We start from the raw sequence: 14,273 nt of genomic DNA, 5'->3' as shown, positions 1-14,273 counted from the left end.
CAGGTTAAATTTCCCAATGTTTTGGGGTGTACCCCAATTTAAACAAAGAAATAAAAAATGTAAACCAAAAACCGGTGTTGGCTACCTCTTCCTCCTCCGCTTCCACATCCACCGCCTCCTCAACCTCCTACTCCATATGGACCACCTCCTAGATCAAGATTATTATTTTTAATTTTTATGTATTTAATGTTATTTTAAGTCATTTCCCTATCCACATTTGTTTGCAGAGCACTTGCCATGCTCAACATTTTGCTGCCACCTGCAGCCCTCTAGCCCTTTCCAATACATTTTTAGAGACATTTTAGTGCTCAAAAGTTCAATGGGGTTCGGGGGTCAAGTTCGGGTCCCGAACTCTAACTTTTTTCTGAAGTTCGGCCGAACCCAAACATCCAGGTGTCCGCTCAACTTGCACCTCCTGATAAATTGGGTGCATCACACTCCAGCATTAACCACTGGTGTATAAAATACAACTCCATCCAATATGTCCGCTTTACAATCTTTTCTGAAAAGCTCGATAAGCACTCACCCAATATATATAAAACCTCTCAATCCAAAAAAAGAAGACACATGGAAGAACTGTGTGGCTTCAGAGATTTCTCTGTGTACCATACTACGGATATGTGCATGAACCCTTAAGCTAGGGCTCCCTGGGTCAGGGAAAAAAAAAAAAAAAAGGTAGGATTAGCACAACTTAATGAGTCTATGGGGCTGGGGGGAGAAAAAAAATAAAATTGATAGGAAAAACAGTCCAGACAATGTTAAAAATAAGCGAAGCGTTCATCACCTCCACCGATCCCCTGCTACTGCTCCAGTGCCTGTTTCTCGCTAACACATCGGAAAGGGCAAGAAAGGTCTAAACAAGTCCCTGGCCGAGAAAGGTCACTGCTGCCAGTGATTGGCTGAGTCGGCATTTCCTGTAGCATTTCCTGTACCATATAGGAGAGAACAGCGGGAACCCTGTAAGCATAGGATTGGGAGCAGTGCAGAATCGGTGAGGTTAATATCTTTTCAATGTTTTTGTGGGGATTTTTTTTTTTTGCATTTTAGGACCAGCATTTTTATTACGCCTTTTGGTGTCAGGTTTTTGGTTGCTTTTTCTTTCATATTATCACTGACACAATAGGATGGTAATGGCTATAGACCAGATCCACAAGTTCAACCAGCATCTCACTGATCGTGTTCTACAGCCTCACCCTGGTACAGGTTGACCGATCTGGACCACGGCGAAACTCTATTGGTGCAGGGTAACAGTAAGTGGATCTATTGTGAGCCCTGTTATCAATACCCGTGCTCAGGCTTTTCTTTCAGTTGTTTCCTATCTGACTGCATGTTTTGCATTACCCAATTCAGTCCCCTGATGACCCCTACATCTGTGGGGGTAATGCGCAAAACACAGTCATCTTTTTCAGGGCAGGTATTTTTTGGATAAGGCGTCTATGGTTAGGAGTTTCGAGCCCCTGCTCCTTTGTTCCCTCCTAACATCTGTGTCACGAAAAATGCCACAAACTCCCTGGAAAAAAAAAACAAAACACACACACACACACACACACACACACACACACACCAGTTCTCCAAAAACCATAAGAAAGCAAATTAAAATACTGTTGTGTTCCGTATTTTCCTTCAGAAAATCTGGCCACAGCATTTTTTTCTTTTCATCAAAACATGATAAAAACCTGCAGCAAAAAGAGTTGCATTCAAAAAACTCTTACAGTCAGATCCATAAATATTGGGGCATCGACACAATTCTAACATTTTTGGCTCTATACACCACCACAATGGATTTGAAATGAAACGAACAAGATGTCCTTTAACTGCAGACTGTCAGCTGTAATTTGAGGCCATTTACATCCAAATCAGGTGAACGGTGCAGGAATTACAGCAGTTTGCATATGTGCCTCCCACTTGTTAAGGGACCAAAAGTAATGGGACAGAATAATAATCATAAATCAAACTTTCACTTTCTAATACTTGGTTGCAAATCCTTTGCAGTCAGTTACAGCCTGAAGTCTGGAACGCATAGGACATCACCAAACGCTGGGTTTCATCCCTGGTGATGCTCTGCCAGGCCTCTACTGTATCAGATTCAGGTCAGGTGATTGACTTGGCCATTGCATAACATTCCACTTCTTTCCCTTAAACTCTTTGGGCCAGATTTATCACGACTGAGCGCTCACTCCACTTTAAATATGGCTAAAGTCAGTTTTAGCCAAGTCAGATTTATGATCGGCCCTTTAAGGCCTCATGCACACGGCCGTTGTGTGCATCCGTGGCCGTTGTGCCGTTTTCCGTTTTTTTTGCGGACCCATTGACTTTCAATGGGTCCGTTGAAAACTCGGCTTCTGCACCGTTTTTACACCGCGCCTGTGACCCGTGTTTCGAGCCCGTGAAAAAAATATGACCTGTCCTATTTTTTTCACGGCCAACGGTTCACGGGCCCATTCAAGTCAATGGGTCCGTAAAAATCACGGATGCACACAAGATTGTCATCCGTGTCCGTGATCCGTGTCCGTGATCCGTGTCCGTTTTTTCCTATCATTTCAATGGCAAACTTGACTTAGATATTTTTTTTCATTTTTCATGTCCGTGGATCCTCCAAAAAACAAGGAAGACCCACGGACGAAAAAACGGTCACGGATCACGGACCAACGGAACCCCGTTTTGCGGACAGTGAAAAAATACTAAGGCCTAAGGCCTCATGCACACGAACGTATTTTTTAACGTCCCGCAAAACGTGGTTCCGTTGTACCGTGATCCGTACCCGTTTTTTCTTCCGTGGGTCTGCCGTGATTTTTGGAGGATCCACGGACATGAAAGATGAAAAAAAAAATCTAAGTCAAGTTTGCCATTGAAATTATAGGAAAAAACGGACACGGATCACAATCTTGTGTGCATCCGTGAATTTCACGGACCCATTGACTTGAATGGGCCCGTGAACCGTTGGCCGTGAAAAAAAATAGGACAGGTCATATTTTTTTCACGGGCTGGAAACACGGGTCACGGGCGCGGTGTAAAAACGGTGCAGAAGCCGAGTTTTCAACGGACCCATTGAAAGTCAATGGAGCCGCAGAAAAACACGTCTAACGGCACAACGGCCACGGGTGCACACAACGTTCGTGTGCATGAGGCCTAAGACTGTAATAAATGTGGTTTGACGGTAGCAGTTTATCCGTCAGTAAGCAGCTTTACAAAAGTTGCACATCTTTACGAAAAAGTTGCAAGTTTTTATGAAAAAGTTGCATGTTCTATTAAAAAGTCTCATAAGATAAGCATGGTCCTCACTGTAGTGAAATTGCAACTTTTTTGCGACTTTTTAAATAGTCCCAATAGTAAATCTGTCTACAGATTCATTTACATAAGAAAACACGCCCACTTTCAGAAAACTGGCGAGCATAGTGCAGAGCAGTTTAAGCGATTGCGCAAAAATTTGCGACTTTTTCACTCCATTATTCTGACTTGAGCTAATGAGAAATCTGGCCCTTTGTTTGCTTTTGCAGTATGCTTTGGGTCATTGTCCATCTGCACTGTGAAGCACCATCCAATGAGTTCTGAAGCATTTGGCTGAATATGAGCAGATAATATTGCCTGAAACACTTCAGAATTCATGCCTGCTGCTTTTGTCAGCCAGTCACATCATCAATAAATACAAGAGAACCAGTTCCATTGGCAGCCATACATGCCCACGCCATGACACTACCACCACCATGCTTCACTGATGAGGTGGTATGCTTAGGATCATGAGCAGTTCCTTTCCTCCTCCATACTCTTCTCTTCCCATCACTCTGGTACAAGTTGATCTTGGTCTCATCTGTCCATAGGATGTTGTTCCAGAACTGTGAAGGCTTTTTTAGATGTCGTTTGGCAAACTCTAATCTGGCCTTCCTGTTTTTGAGGCTCACCAATGGTTTACATCTTGTGGTGAACCCTCTGTATTCACTCTGGTGAAGTCTACTCTCGATTGTCGACACACATACACCTACCTCCCGGAGAGTGTTCTTGATTTGGCCAACTGTTGTGAAGGGAGTTTTCTTCACCAGGGAAAGAATTCTTCGGTCATCCACCACAGTTGTTTCCAGTGGTCTTCCGTGTCTTTTGGTGTTGCTGAGCTCCCCGGTGCGTTTCTTCTTTTTAAGAATGTTCCAAACAGTTGTATTGGCCACGCCTAATGTTTTTGCTATCTTTCTGATGGGTTTGTTTTGTTTTTTCAGCCTAATGTTGGCTTGCTTCACTGATAGTGACAGCTCTTTGGATCTCATCTTGAGAGTTGACAGCAACAGGTTCCAAATGCAAATAGCACACTTGAAATAATCTCTGGACTTTTTATCTGCTCATTGTAATTGGGATAATGAGGGAATAACACACACCTGGCCATGGGACAGCTGAGAAGCCAATTGTCCCATTACTTTTGGTCTCTTAACAAGTGGGAGGCACATATGCAAACTGTTGTAATTCCTACACCGTTCACCTGATTTGGATGTAAATACCCTCAAATTAAAGCTGACAGTCTGCAGTTAAAGCACATCTTGTTCGTTTCATTTCAAATCTATTGTGGTGGTGTATAGAGCCAAAAATCTTAGAATTGTGTCGATGCCCTAATATTTATGGACCTGACTGTATATGTGAATGCACTGATTTTTTCACATTATGTTTTTCTGAAAATATGCAACTATTCCTTACAGCATTTTCCAACTTTTTTTATAAAAAAAATTAAATGCAGACAGATATCACAGAAATTACAGTATGGAGCACACTACAAACAGCATGTTTTTGTGGCACTTTTGGGGTTATTGAAGTTTCTTCTCTCTTTTTTATGCAGCATGTTTTAGGGTAGGAAAGATGAACTTAAAAAATTATATATATATCTGTCATGAGGAAGCCGTTAAGGGGTATTCTAGGGTTTTAAGCTAGGCCATTGATATCAGATTGGCGAGGGTTGACACTGCGCTCCGTTATTCAGCTGTTTCAGTAGACGGAGGTGGTAACCGAAGAGCTGCTCCAACCAAAGTGAATGGGAGAGATGCGACAGCTACCAGCTCTGACCACTGCCCAGTGGATGGAGCTGTGTGGTTCCAGCACTGGTGCTACTCTGAAAGAGCTGATATGGCAGGGGTTCCAGGAGTCAGGTCCCTGCCAAGCATAAGCCATAAATATAAAAATCCAGGACAACCCTTTCCAGGAGTTTTATACTGATGGACTGTCCTAAGGATAGGTCATCAATATCTAATCAGCGGGGGTTCGACTCTCAGCACCCCTGCCAATTAGTTGTTCTCCAGTAGCTTCAGAAGAAGAAACAGACACCAGAACTCTACAGCTCCATCTGCTAGACTGTAGGGCAGGCCATCGATATAAGGGCTCATTTACATGACTGTAGGCTGTTCAGTTCCGCATTGAAGACAGCAGGTCCGCGATATACGGGCACCGGCCGTGTGAATCCCGTATAACAGATGTGGACCCATTGACTTGAATGGGTCCGCAAGATACGACACAGTACGGAGTGGAGGCACAGATTGGAAGCACTACAAAGCACTTCTATGGGCTTTTGGATCTGTTCCTCCACACCACATAAGATAGGACATGTCTTATTTTTTGCCGTATATTGAGGATTGACTTGAATGGGTCCGGGCCGCAACATGGGATTCACACAGCCATGGATGGCCAACGGTCGTGTGGAAGAGCCCTAACAGTCCTGCAAAACCCCTTTGAGGTCTGGAGACCTACTTCCACTTCGAATAAGACAGTACAGTCATTGAACGTTGGAAATCATATCTATTCTGCACCTGCAACTGGAAGGAAGCATGCAAAGAAGATTGGAATGATCACCAATGGATACAATCCCTACAAATTGAATTGTCGTTGGTCGGGTCTCTAGACAAAATGAACACCTTTTGTTTCTCAAATTCCTTTAAAGAAAAACTTGTATGAAAGGAGGGAAAGCAAGAGGGGATTTACACCAAATGAGAAGAGAAATGTTGACAGTGTGTACCCACCGATGAATGCGCTTACCATAAATATTGAGGGGCTTTTCGCAAGTAATCAAATGTCCACCATTGAGCAGATTCAACCCATGCTCCTGCGGTTAATCCACTTGTTCAGTGTGGTAGGAGATCAATTAAAACCAGCTTAGGTTATTGTAAACGGGACAATTCACACAAGTTGGGTTAGATCTCTATTCACTTCTCTGGCTCACAATACTTAAGCTGGGCAGTAAAGCATCTATCACCCTTCACCGTCTAGCCAGCACTTTAAGTAGTTCCACATTTAATTAAAGACACAGTATACCCTTTGTTGGCAGATTGTCAGGTCACTTTTAAGCGTTTGCAATCAAATTCAAGCCGGTAAAAGAAAGAAAAAAAAAGTTAAGAATTCTACAAAACATCTGTTGGAACAACTTCAAAATAGAAAAACCACTTTATAATCTAATGTTTTAGTTACTCAAAAATTTACAAGACCTTAAATGTTTAAACCGTTTTGCTGGGGCATTTTACGAGAGGTCGGTACGTGTAAGTAGTGCGAGGTTTATGGTGCGCCCGAGAAAAAATAAATAAAAATTTTAAAGCACAGGTATGTAATGATCTTGTTAGCAATAACAGTTCTACGATTAGATGCCGGTTGAAAGACATATTGAACATGCCTTCTCCCCCAAAAAATAATTTAAAAATCTAAAAGCTCCCATCCAGATATAGAGTAAAAGCTGAAATATAATACCAGTTAAAATACAAGCCCCTTTGAGAACTCATTTCATGGGCGCACAATGCATAACAAAACTTTGGACCAGCGTCTCACTTTTTTTTTTTCTTAAAGGGCATCTGTCATCAGATTTGTGCCTATGAAACTGGCTGACCTGTTACATGTGCACTTGGCAGCTAAAGGCATCTGTGTTGGTCCCATGTTCATATGTGTCTGCATGGCTGAGAAAAATAAAGTCTGATTTTAGGCAAATGAGTCTCTAGGAGCAATGGGGGCGTTGCCGTTATACCTAGACGCTCCACTGTCTCTGCAGTCCATGTGCCAGAATAAAGTCTACGCAGCTCAGAGGTGCCGTAGATTTCTGTCTTCATTTGTGCTTGAAAACTGGTGCAAATGAAGATAAACGTATGTACCTACTGACCCTGTCCACTCCCCACTTTTCAGAAACCGGCGAGTACAGTGCAGAAACACCACTTGTGCCAAAAACGCAAAGTTTGCAACTGTTTTATGCCAAGACAAAACATTTCCCAAGATCTCTAGCAGTTATTGTTAAGGTCAACCTGGTCGCCTGGAGGGTCAAGTACCAGCACAGCTTGCGGCACCAAACTTACAGGGTTTGGAGTGCAGGAAGACGGGACAGAGAAACCAATGCTGAGGTTAGCAAAAAAATAAAAAAATAGTTCCTAACTAATGGGTGTACAGGAAAAAAACAATCCATCTATTGGTTGATAGGACCATACATGAAAATGCAGCAAGCTCTAGAAGGTATTCCTAAATCACCCCCTTTCATTCTCAGGAGGTCAGTCTCACTGAACATCTGGTAAATCTGCCTACATAGGTTTATCTGTTGCTCGTAGATGTCACACCCACAATAAAACTTATTGTAGGGTTGGAAACAACCCCCAATGTATCAGCTACCTCTGAGGAGTTATTTTTGTAGGGTGAAGAACCACTGACTAGTTGTCAGGCACAATTATTTAACGTACTTGACCCTGCCAGAAAAAAAGAGCAACCTAATGGTTTCACTTGAATGCCAAACCCCAAAGAGTTTACTGATGCTGCATTTATAATGTGCACATCATTACAAAACCTCACACGAATCCATTATTAATATAGTAAATTATTTCTCCGTTGAGGCGCAAAGTGAGCAGACCTAATGCATTATCCAAAAAAATAATCAAGGAGACTGAAGTTAGAGTCAGAACGGAGACTTAAAAGCTGCTTAAGACTTTAATGGAAGAAAAGCACAAAGAATTCCAATGTTTTAGAGAACATTCAGTTATTCTCTATACAATCCTATCAAGAGATATTACTAAACACAACCGAGACATCTTGAGCTGATATATTCTTATTGAGATGATGCACGGCTGGGTCTAGAGACTTAAGATAAAGCCAAGTCCTCACAGTCTCTTCCTAAGACAAAGGTTTCTTGTGGCGTCTGTAAGAACCCGTTATGGAACACATACCTTGCTTTGTTTAAAAATTCTTCAATTTGTTCTCCTTGGAGACTTCAGAGAGATGGGTTTATGGTTATTGGCTGTGAAATTTGAAGGAGGAGCTCCATACATTGCAAGTTGACATTTTTTGTATTGAATTCCGTTGTCGAACGGTCTTAAGCCAAAGCAGGAAAATCAAGATGGTTTGGGAAGAGATCAACCTCATTAAAGTGGCTATTTCTATTACCATGTTTATTGCAGGACTTTTAAAATAGGTAGACCTTAATATTCTAGGTAAACCTTATAAAAACCAGGCGTGAGCGACAAAAACGGTGTGGTGCCACTTACATATGAGCAAAGTCTACCAAGACTAAACCTCACCTTTGAACTTAATGACCTTATGGGAACTTCATGAACAGTAATTCCCCAATATGTCCATTAAGAAACTTGCTCTTCTACGAGAATGAACCTTCCTATAGTAAACTAGGACAGCTTTCATGCAAAGTTTTAGAATCCGGCCTGTGACCCCATACAATAGGAAGAATACAGACTGGCCAACATGGCAGTCTGTATTCTGCAAATGACCCAAAATGGCAGGAGTTCGATTTATCTCGCCATTGCCATGCCATAATGTTGGATCTCCCCCAACTCACAAAATTCTGATAGTAATTTTAAGAATTGCTCTTCATGGGTTCCCAATAAACGACCACAGGTCCACCATGTAGGGGGGAGATTTAAAGTGGATTTATAATTTGACTTTCATAGAACTCAAAAAACTGAGCACATCTTAGATGGTCGTTACAGGATAGGTCTATGATCTGCCCAGGCAAATAACCAGGCTGGGAGATTACATTTGCTGTTACCCGAGCCATATGGATGTTAATCTATAGATATCCTTTTGGAAAAGAACAAGAAGCGAACTCAATTTGCACCCCCCAAACATGATATCTCACTAGATCAATGCTATCCATCACCACAAGTGGTGACATCTTAGCAAATAACATTTCATCACCATTAGTGGTTTCCTTCAGTTCTCTACTGCATCATTATGTATAGATGAAGACTAATGAAAATTACATAACTACAATAGGTTATCCCAAGCCATCAGGTCCAGGGCAGGAAAAACACAATTCTGATATTAGGAAGGTGATATGTACAGCTTGTGTAGAGTTCATCTGAACATCAGAGGGAACCAAAGCTGGCAGCTCTGCTCCTCTGACCAGCACAGGCTTCGGTCATTGAGATTAATGATTCCATTGCCTTCAACAATATTCCCAGCAGCGAGCTCATGTAGAGTTTGTCAGGAACACCACATGAACATGCTGCTTTTCGAATGCCGGAACACCTCTCTGGTGAGAGATCAGTAACAGTGACCACCCAAGCAGATACTTTATTTCTTCTCAAAATTATTACATTTCATTCACCATCTAGAGTCACGACACACGTGCTGCCATCACCTTTCAGCGGAGAACACATTGCAAACTGAGGTGATCCATCTGGAGAAAAGTATGGGGTCAAGGTGTTACATCCATGATATAAACAGTTGAACATGGATGCAATAGCTAGCCTGAGGAAGCCCTAACTAGGGAAACAAACATTGAGTTACCCAATTTTACCAGTATATTATCACTTTTTACTACTCACTTACTTCTGTCCAGACAGCCAAACCCCAGGAACTGTAACCAAAGCACTTGCATTCATTTAGGATTTATAAAATTTAGCAGTGACTATGTCAAACTTGATGCCAAAAGCAGTTTTCACCAGAAACCGTGAGAGAATGATCTAAAGAAAGTGACTGTGCCAAACCGTGGTCTGGTACAATCTACAGATACCAAGTGAGAACCCCCATGAGAAGATCACTCTAGGTTTCTCCAACAACCACATCAACACCTTACCTCATCATGTTACTTCTATGAATTTCCATTTCTGGGTGTTTTATTCAGATTGAGATGTTCTTCAATTAACTTATATGCGAGAACTTTATCTTTAGTTCTAAGAACACATGGAGGGGGGCGTTGAGGAATTTCGCGTTGGAGACAGCGAAGAGAAATACAATGAAGAACTATACATAGGATTCAAGAAAGTAGAATGAAAAATGAAGAGACCTCCATATAGTTCAACTGTTGTGGCCAATTTTGGTAAAAAAAAAAAAAAAAAAAAGTTAAAAAGTGCCCAGCATGAGGGTAGTCTGACCCATTTCTTGGATCCAGTAATCCGCATTTTTATTTAGACCATCCTAGCTGATTGATATGAATCAATCAAGGGGCTAGGACTGATCTTTAAATCTACTATAAAGCCTCAGCCACACGATCTGGTTTCCTGATGCAGTTTTGGAAGCCAAACTCAAGAGTGGATAATAAAAAGGAGAAAAATTATAAAGGACAGATACAACATCTCCTCTTTTTGAATCCCCTCCTGGTTTTGGCTTCCAAAACTTCATCAGGAAATTTGACCATGTGGCCGTACCCTAATCGAAAATATTTGATTGGTTGCTAGGAATAACTGCACATTTACATTGCTCTTCACCTCCTTATGTATGTAGGTTTCCTATAACTCGCATAATAGAATACAATATGGCGTAAATGTCCCAGTGATGGAGAAACAACCTCTGAGATCCCCACTAATGCCAAAAGTGAAGATGCCTGGTCACCTTTTCAAGTGGTCAAACACGTGGCATCACTTTCCATCAAAAGTCTATGAGAATTATAAAACATCCAATTGCACTCACACAACCATTTCTAGGTCTCCCACTTGTAATGGAGTGTAACTGTGCACCTCCTGGGATGAGGGACAGGGCATCTATAGGATCATCAGGAATGGAGGACAGGGTATCCCTCAGGATCACCAGGAATAGGAGACATGGCATCCTCTTCCCTCAGGATCACCAGGAATGGGAGACAGGGCATCCTCATCCCTCAGGATCACCAGGAATGGGAGACAGGGCATCCTCATCCCACAGGATCACAAGGAATGGGAGACAGGGCATCCTCATCCCACAGGATCACAAGGAATGGGAGACAGGGCATCCTCATCCCTCGGGATCACAAGGAATGGGAGACAGGGCATCCTCATCCCACAGGATCACAAGGAATGGGAGACAGGGCATCCTCATCCCACAGGATCACAAGGAATGGGAGACAGGGCATCCTCATCCCTCAGGATCACCAGGAATGGGAGACAGGGCATCCTCATCCCTCAGGATAACCAGGAATGGGAGACAGGGCATCCTCATCCCTCAGGATAACCAGGAATGGGAGACAGGGCATCCTCATCCCTCAGGATAACCAGGAATGGGAGACAGGGCATCCTCATCCCTCAGGATAACCAGGAATGGGAGACAGGGCATCCTCATCCCTCAGGATAACCAGGAATGGGAGACAGGGCATCCTCATCCCTCAGGATAACCAGGAATGGGAGACAGGGTATCCTCAGGATCACCAGGAATGGGAGACAGGGCATCCTCATCCCTCGGGATCACAAGGAATGGGAGGCATGGCATCCTCATCCCTCGGGATCACAAGGAATGGGGGACAGGGTATCCTCAAGATCACCAGGAATGGGGGACAGGACATCCTCATCCCTCAGGATCAAAAGTTATGGGGGACAGGGCATCCTCAGGATCACTTGGAATGGGAGACAGAGCATCCTCATCCCTCAGGATCACAAGGAATGGGAGACAGAGCATCCTCATCCCTCAGGATCACCAGGAATGGGGGACAGGGAATCTTTATCCCTCAGGATCACCAGGAATGGGGGACAGGAGATCCTCATGCCTCAGGATCATAAGTTATGGGGGACAGGGCATCCTCAGGATCACTTGGAATGGGGGACAGGGCATCCTCACTAAGGCTCCATGCATCCAGACTCGAGAAAGCCCCTTAAAACTAGACATTGATATTGGAACCAGTTCTTCACCCACAATACAGACCCTCACATACAACCACCTGTAGTTAATAAGTCCCAGGCTTGACATAATCGCACATGAATGCGTTCTGGAGCAGATGAGAGAGAACACCGACTGTTCCTGGAGATCTAGACTGGAGCACTATGTGGTCTCTACACAACGATAAAGTTTCACTCATAGTCAAGCTGAAGTAAAAAGATCCCACATTATGGGTGCATGGAGAGAAAATAAATAAATAACTCCCTCTGTACAGACGTAGCAGAGCAGTGTTTGTCATTTGTTAAAACTAACTGAGATGCCCTTAATGTGCTATCTTTGCTTTTTACGTGGGACTGCAGACAAACCATCTAGAATCTAGATTATCACTGCTGAGAGATCACATGTAGCCACAGAGGGTTAAAAGACAAACCCAGCACTGCTATATGCATATTGTGTAGAGATCAGCATCCTAAGTCCTCATTCACATTTCCATGGAAAATCATTCCACGTTTCATCCGTGAACAGTCTGTGTGTCAGTTTTTTTGCCCTCCGAGTCTCATCCCTACTCCACGGACTCTGCTCGGCTGAAAATCTCCAGAGCATCTCCTACCAATAGTCCATGAAAACCACGGACCAAACACAGACGGCATCCACGTGGTGTCCATGCACGTCACCCATGGTCAGTGGAAAACCACTGGTGTGTGGAAAAAAACACGTTAAACTCAACGGGTACGTGTGCGGTCCGCGGAGAACACGCACAGCACGCGTCCACGATTCACTGAAGTGTGAACGAGGCCTAAGGGGTCAGATGCTTTTGGCCAGGTTGACCTGAAGACCAGAGCCGTTACCTTTGTAGGAAACACATGAGTGAAGCTGAGCTGATGGTCTATCCCCATGAAGATATGGTAGCACCTCAAGGGCAGAAGACGCCAAAAATACACAACTTACCCGTCTTATTATTCCTTATATCATTTTGCATAAACTATTACTACTTCCCACCATATACTATCCTGACATAGCAGGGATACAAGTGCACTGCACTAGGTGAGGCACTACTCCACCTACTGTCCACACAGAGAAATGCACTTTCCTCCTCCAGTATACAGCTTGTCACAGGCAGCAGCATGCAACACTGTAGCTGTGACCAACTCAGCTCTGCTACATCTCCTTACTCATGACATCCTCAAGTTTTGCACAATTCTCCCTCAAAGGATGGCAGATTCAGCTCTGCTACATGCCATAACCAGATCCACCCCACGACCCCCCATGCCCCCCCAGCACTGACCTCTTTTGCTCCTTCTCCAGCGGTTGGGTTGGCAGTGGCCGTAATCCACACAGTTCAGGACCAGGAGAGCAAATGAGAAGAGTCTGAATCGCATTTGTGCAGGTAGGTGTTCACAGCGACTTACAGCAATAAATACAAGGGATCAGTCCTGGGGGGGGGATGTTACTTAAACGCAGAGCAGTGTGCACGGGGTCCAAGCGCTCAGCCAAACCTCCATCTCCGGGAGGGGAATCCAGCACAACCTGGGGGGGGACAAAAGAAAATAGACACTTTTAACACGTCCAAATTGAATTCACACAACTCCCATCATCCCACTAGCCGGCAATTAGCACTTGCGACAAATGAATGAACGGCTCTAATGACCCAGGTAAATGAATCAGCGGAGGCACCTGCGACAATGTCTCACCTTGCGATGTCGGGACTGGGAGATTGCAGGAGTGGATCACATCGGATCTCAATCAAGTGTGTGACCAGGTGGGGGAAGTTTGGAGATCCAGTGCTTCTTTAGTTGGGGGGCTCCTGGTCCTCTTTGTGGGGTGCACTCATTGGGATCCCCATCCACAGAGTAGCAGAGCTGAGTGTGGGGCCGGCTCCCTGAGGGACTGGTGGCTCTGCGCGAGGTGCCCTGGTTTGTTGCAGCCTGTGGAGGGTGTAGTGACCTGCAGGCAGCTCTGATGCTCCAGTAATAGTCCTCTGGTCCTCAGCACACCCAGCATCCAGGACTCCTAAATAAAGCAATGCCCTGCACAGTGATCCTCCTCCTCCTCCTCCCCCTCCCCTTGGAAGTCCAGCGCAGCACACAGCACGCTCAGCTCACCTACACCGGCTCCGCCAGTAACCCTTTAACTGCATGGAGCAGAGGGGGCTCTATGTCCTATGCCTGGTACCTTCAAATGCACTAAAAGTCCCAGCATACCCTGCCTGCTACCACCCATCTGTCCTGGCACAAGAAGTCTCTCAGGGGGTTAACCCCCTGTTATCA

The 14,273-nt window shown here is 44.1% G+C and overlaps 1 protein-coding gene across 1 annotated transcript in view; it reads right to left on the bottom strand.

The window, feature by feature from the left end:
* The window catches only part of RSPO2 (R-spondin 2), a 168,889-nt gene extending 155,502 nt beyond the window's left edge, over nt 1-13,387 (bottom strand). Inside the window, exon 1 of the mRNA XM_044295369.1 lies at nt 13,292-13,387. Coding sequence (XP_044151304.1) covers nt 13,292-13,385 — 94 coding nt within the window. The 5' untranslated portion in view covers nt 13,386-13,387. The remainder of the gene's footprint in view (nt 1-13,291) is intronic.
* Between the last annotated feature and the right edge of the window lie 886 nt (nt 13,388-14,273).

This window comes from Bufo gargarizans, chromosome 5, assembly GCF_014858855.1.
Source record: "Bufo gargarizans isolate SCDJY-AF-19 chromosome 5, ASM1485885v1, whole genome shotgun sequence".
NCBI lineage: Eukaryota > Metazoa > Chordata > Amphibia > Anura > Bufonidae > Bufo > Bufo gargarizans.
Note: the sequence above shows the minus strand (reverse complement) of the source record. Positions and strands in the feature narration are given on the sequence as shown.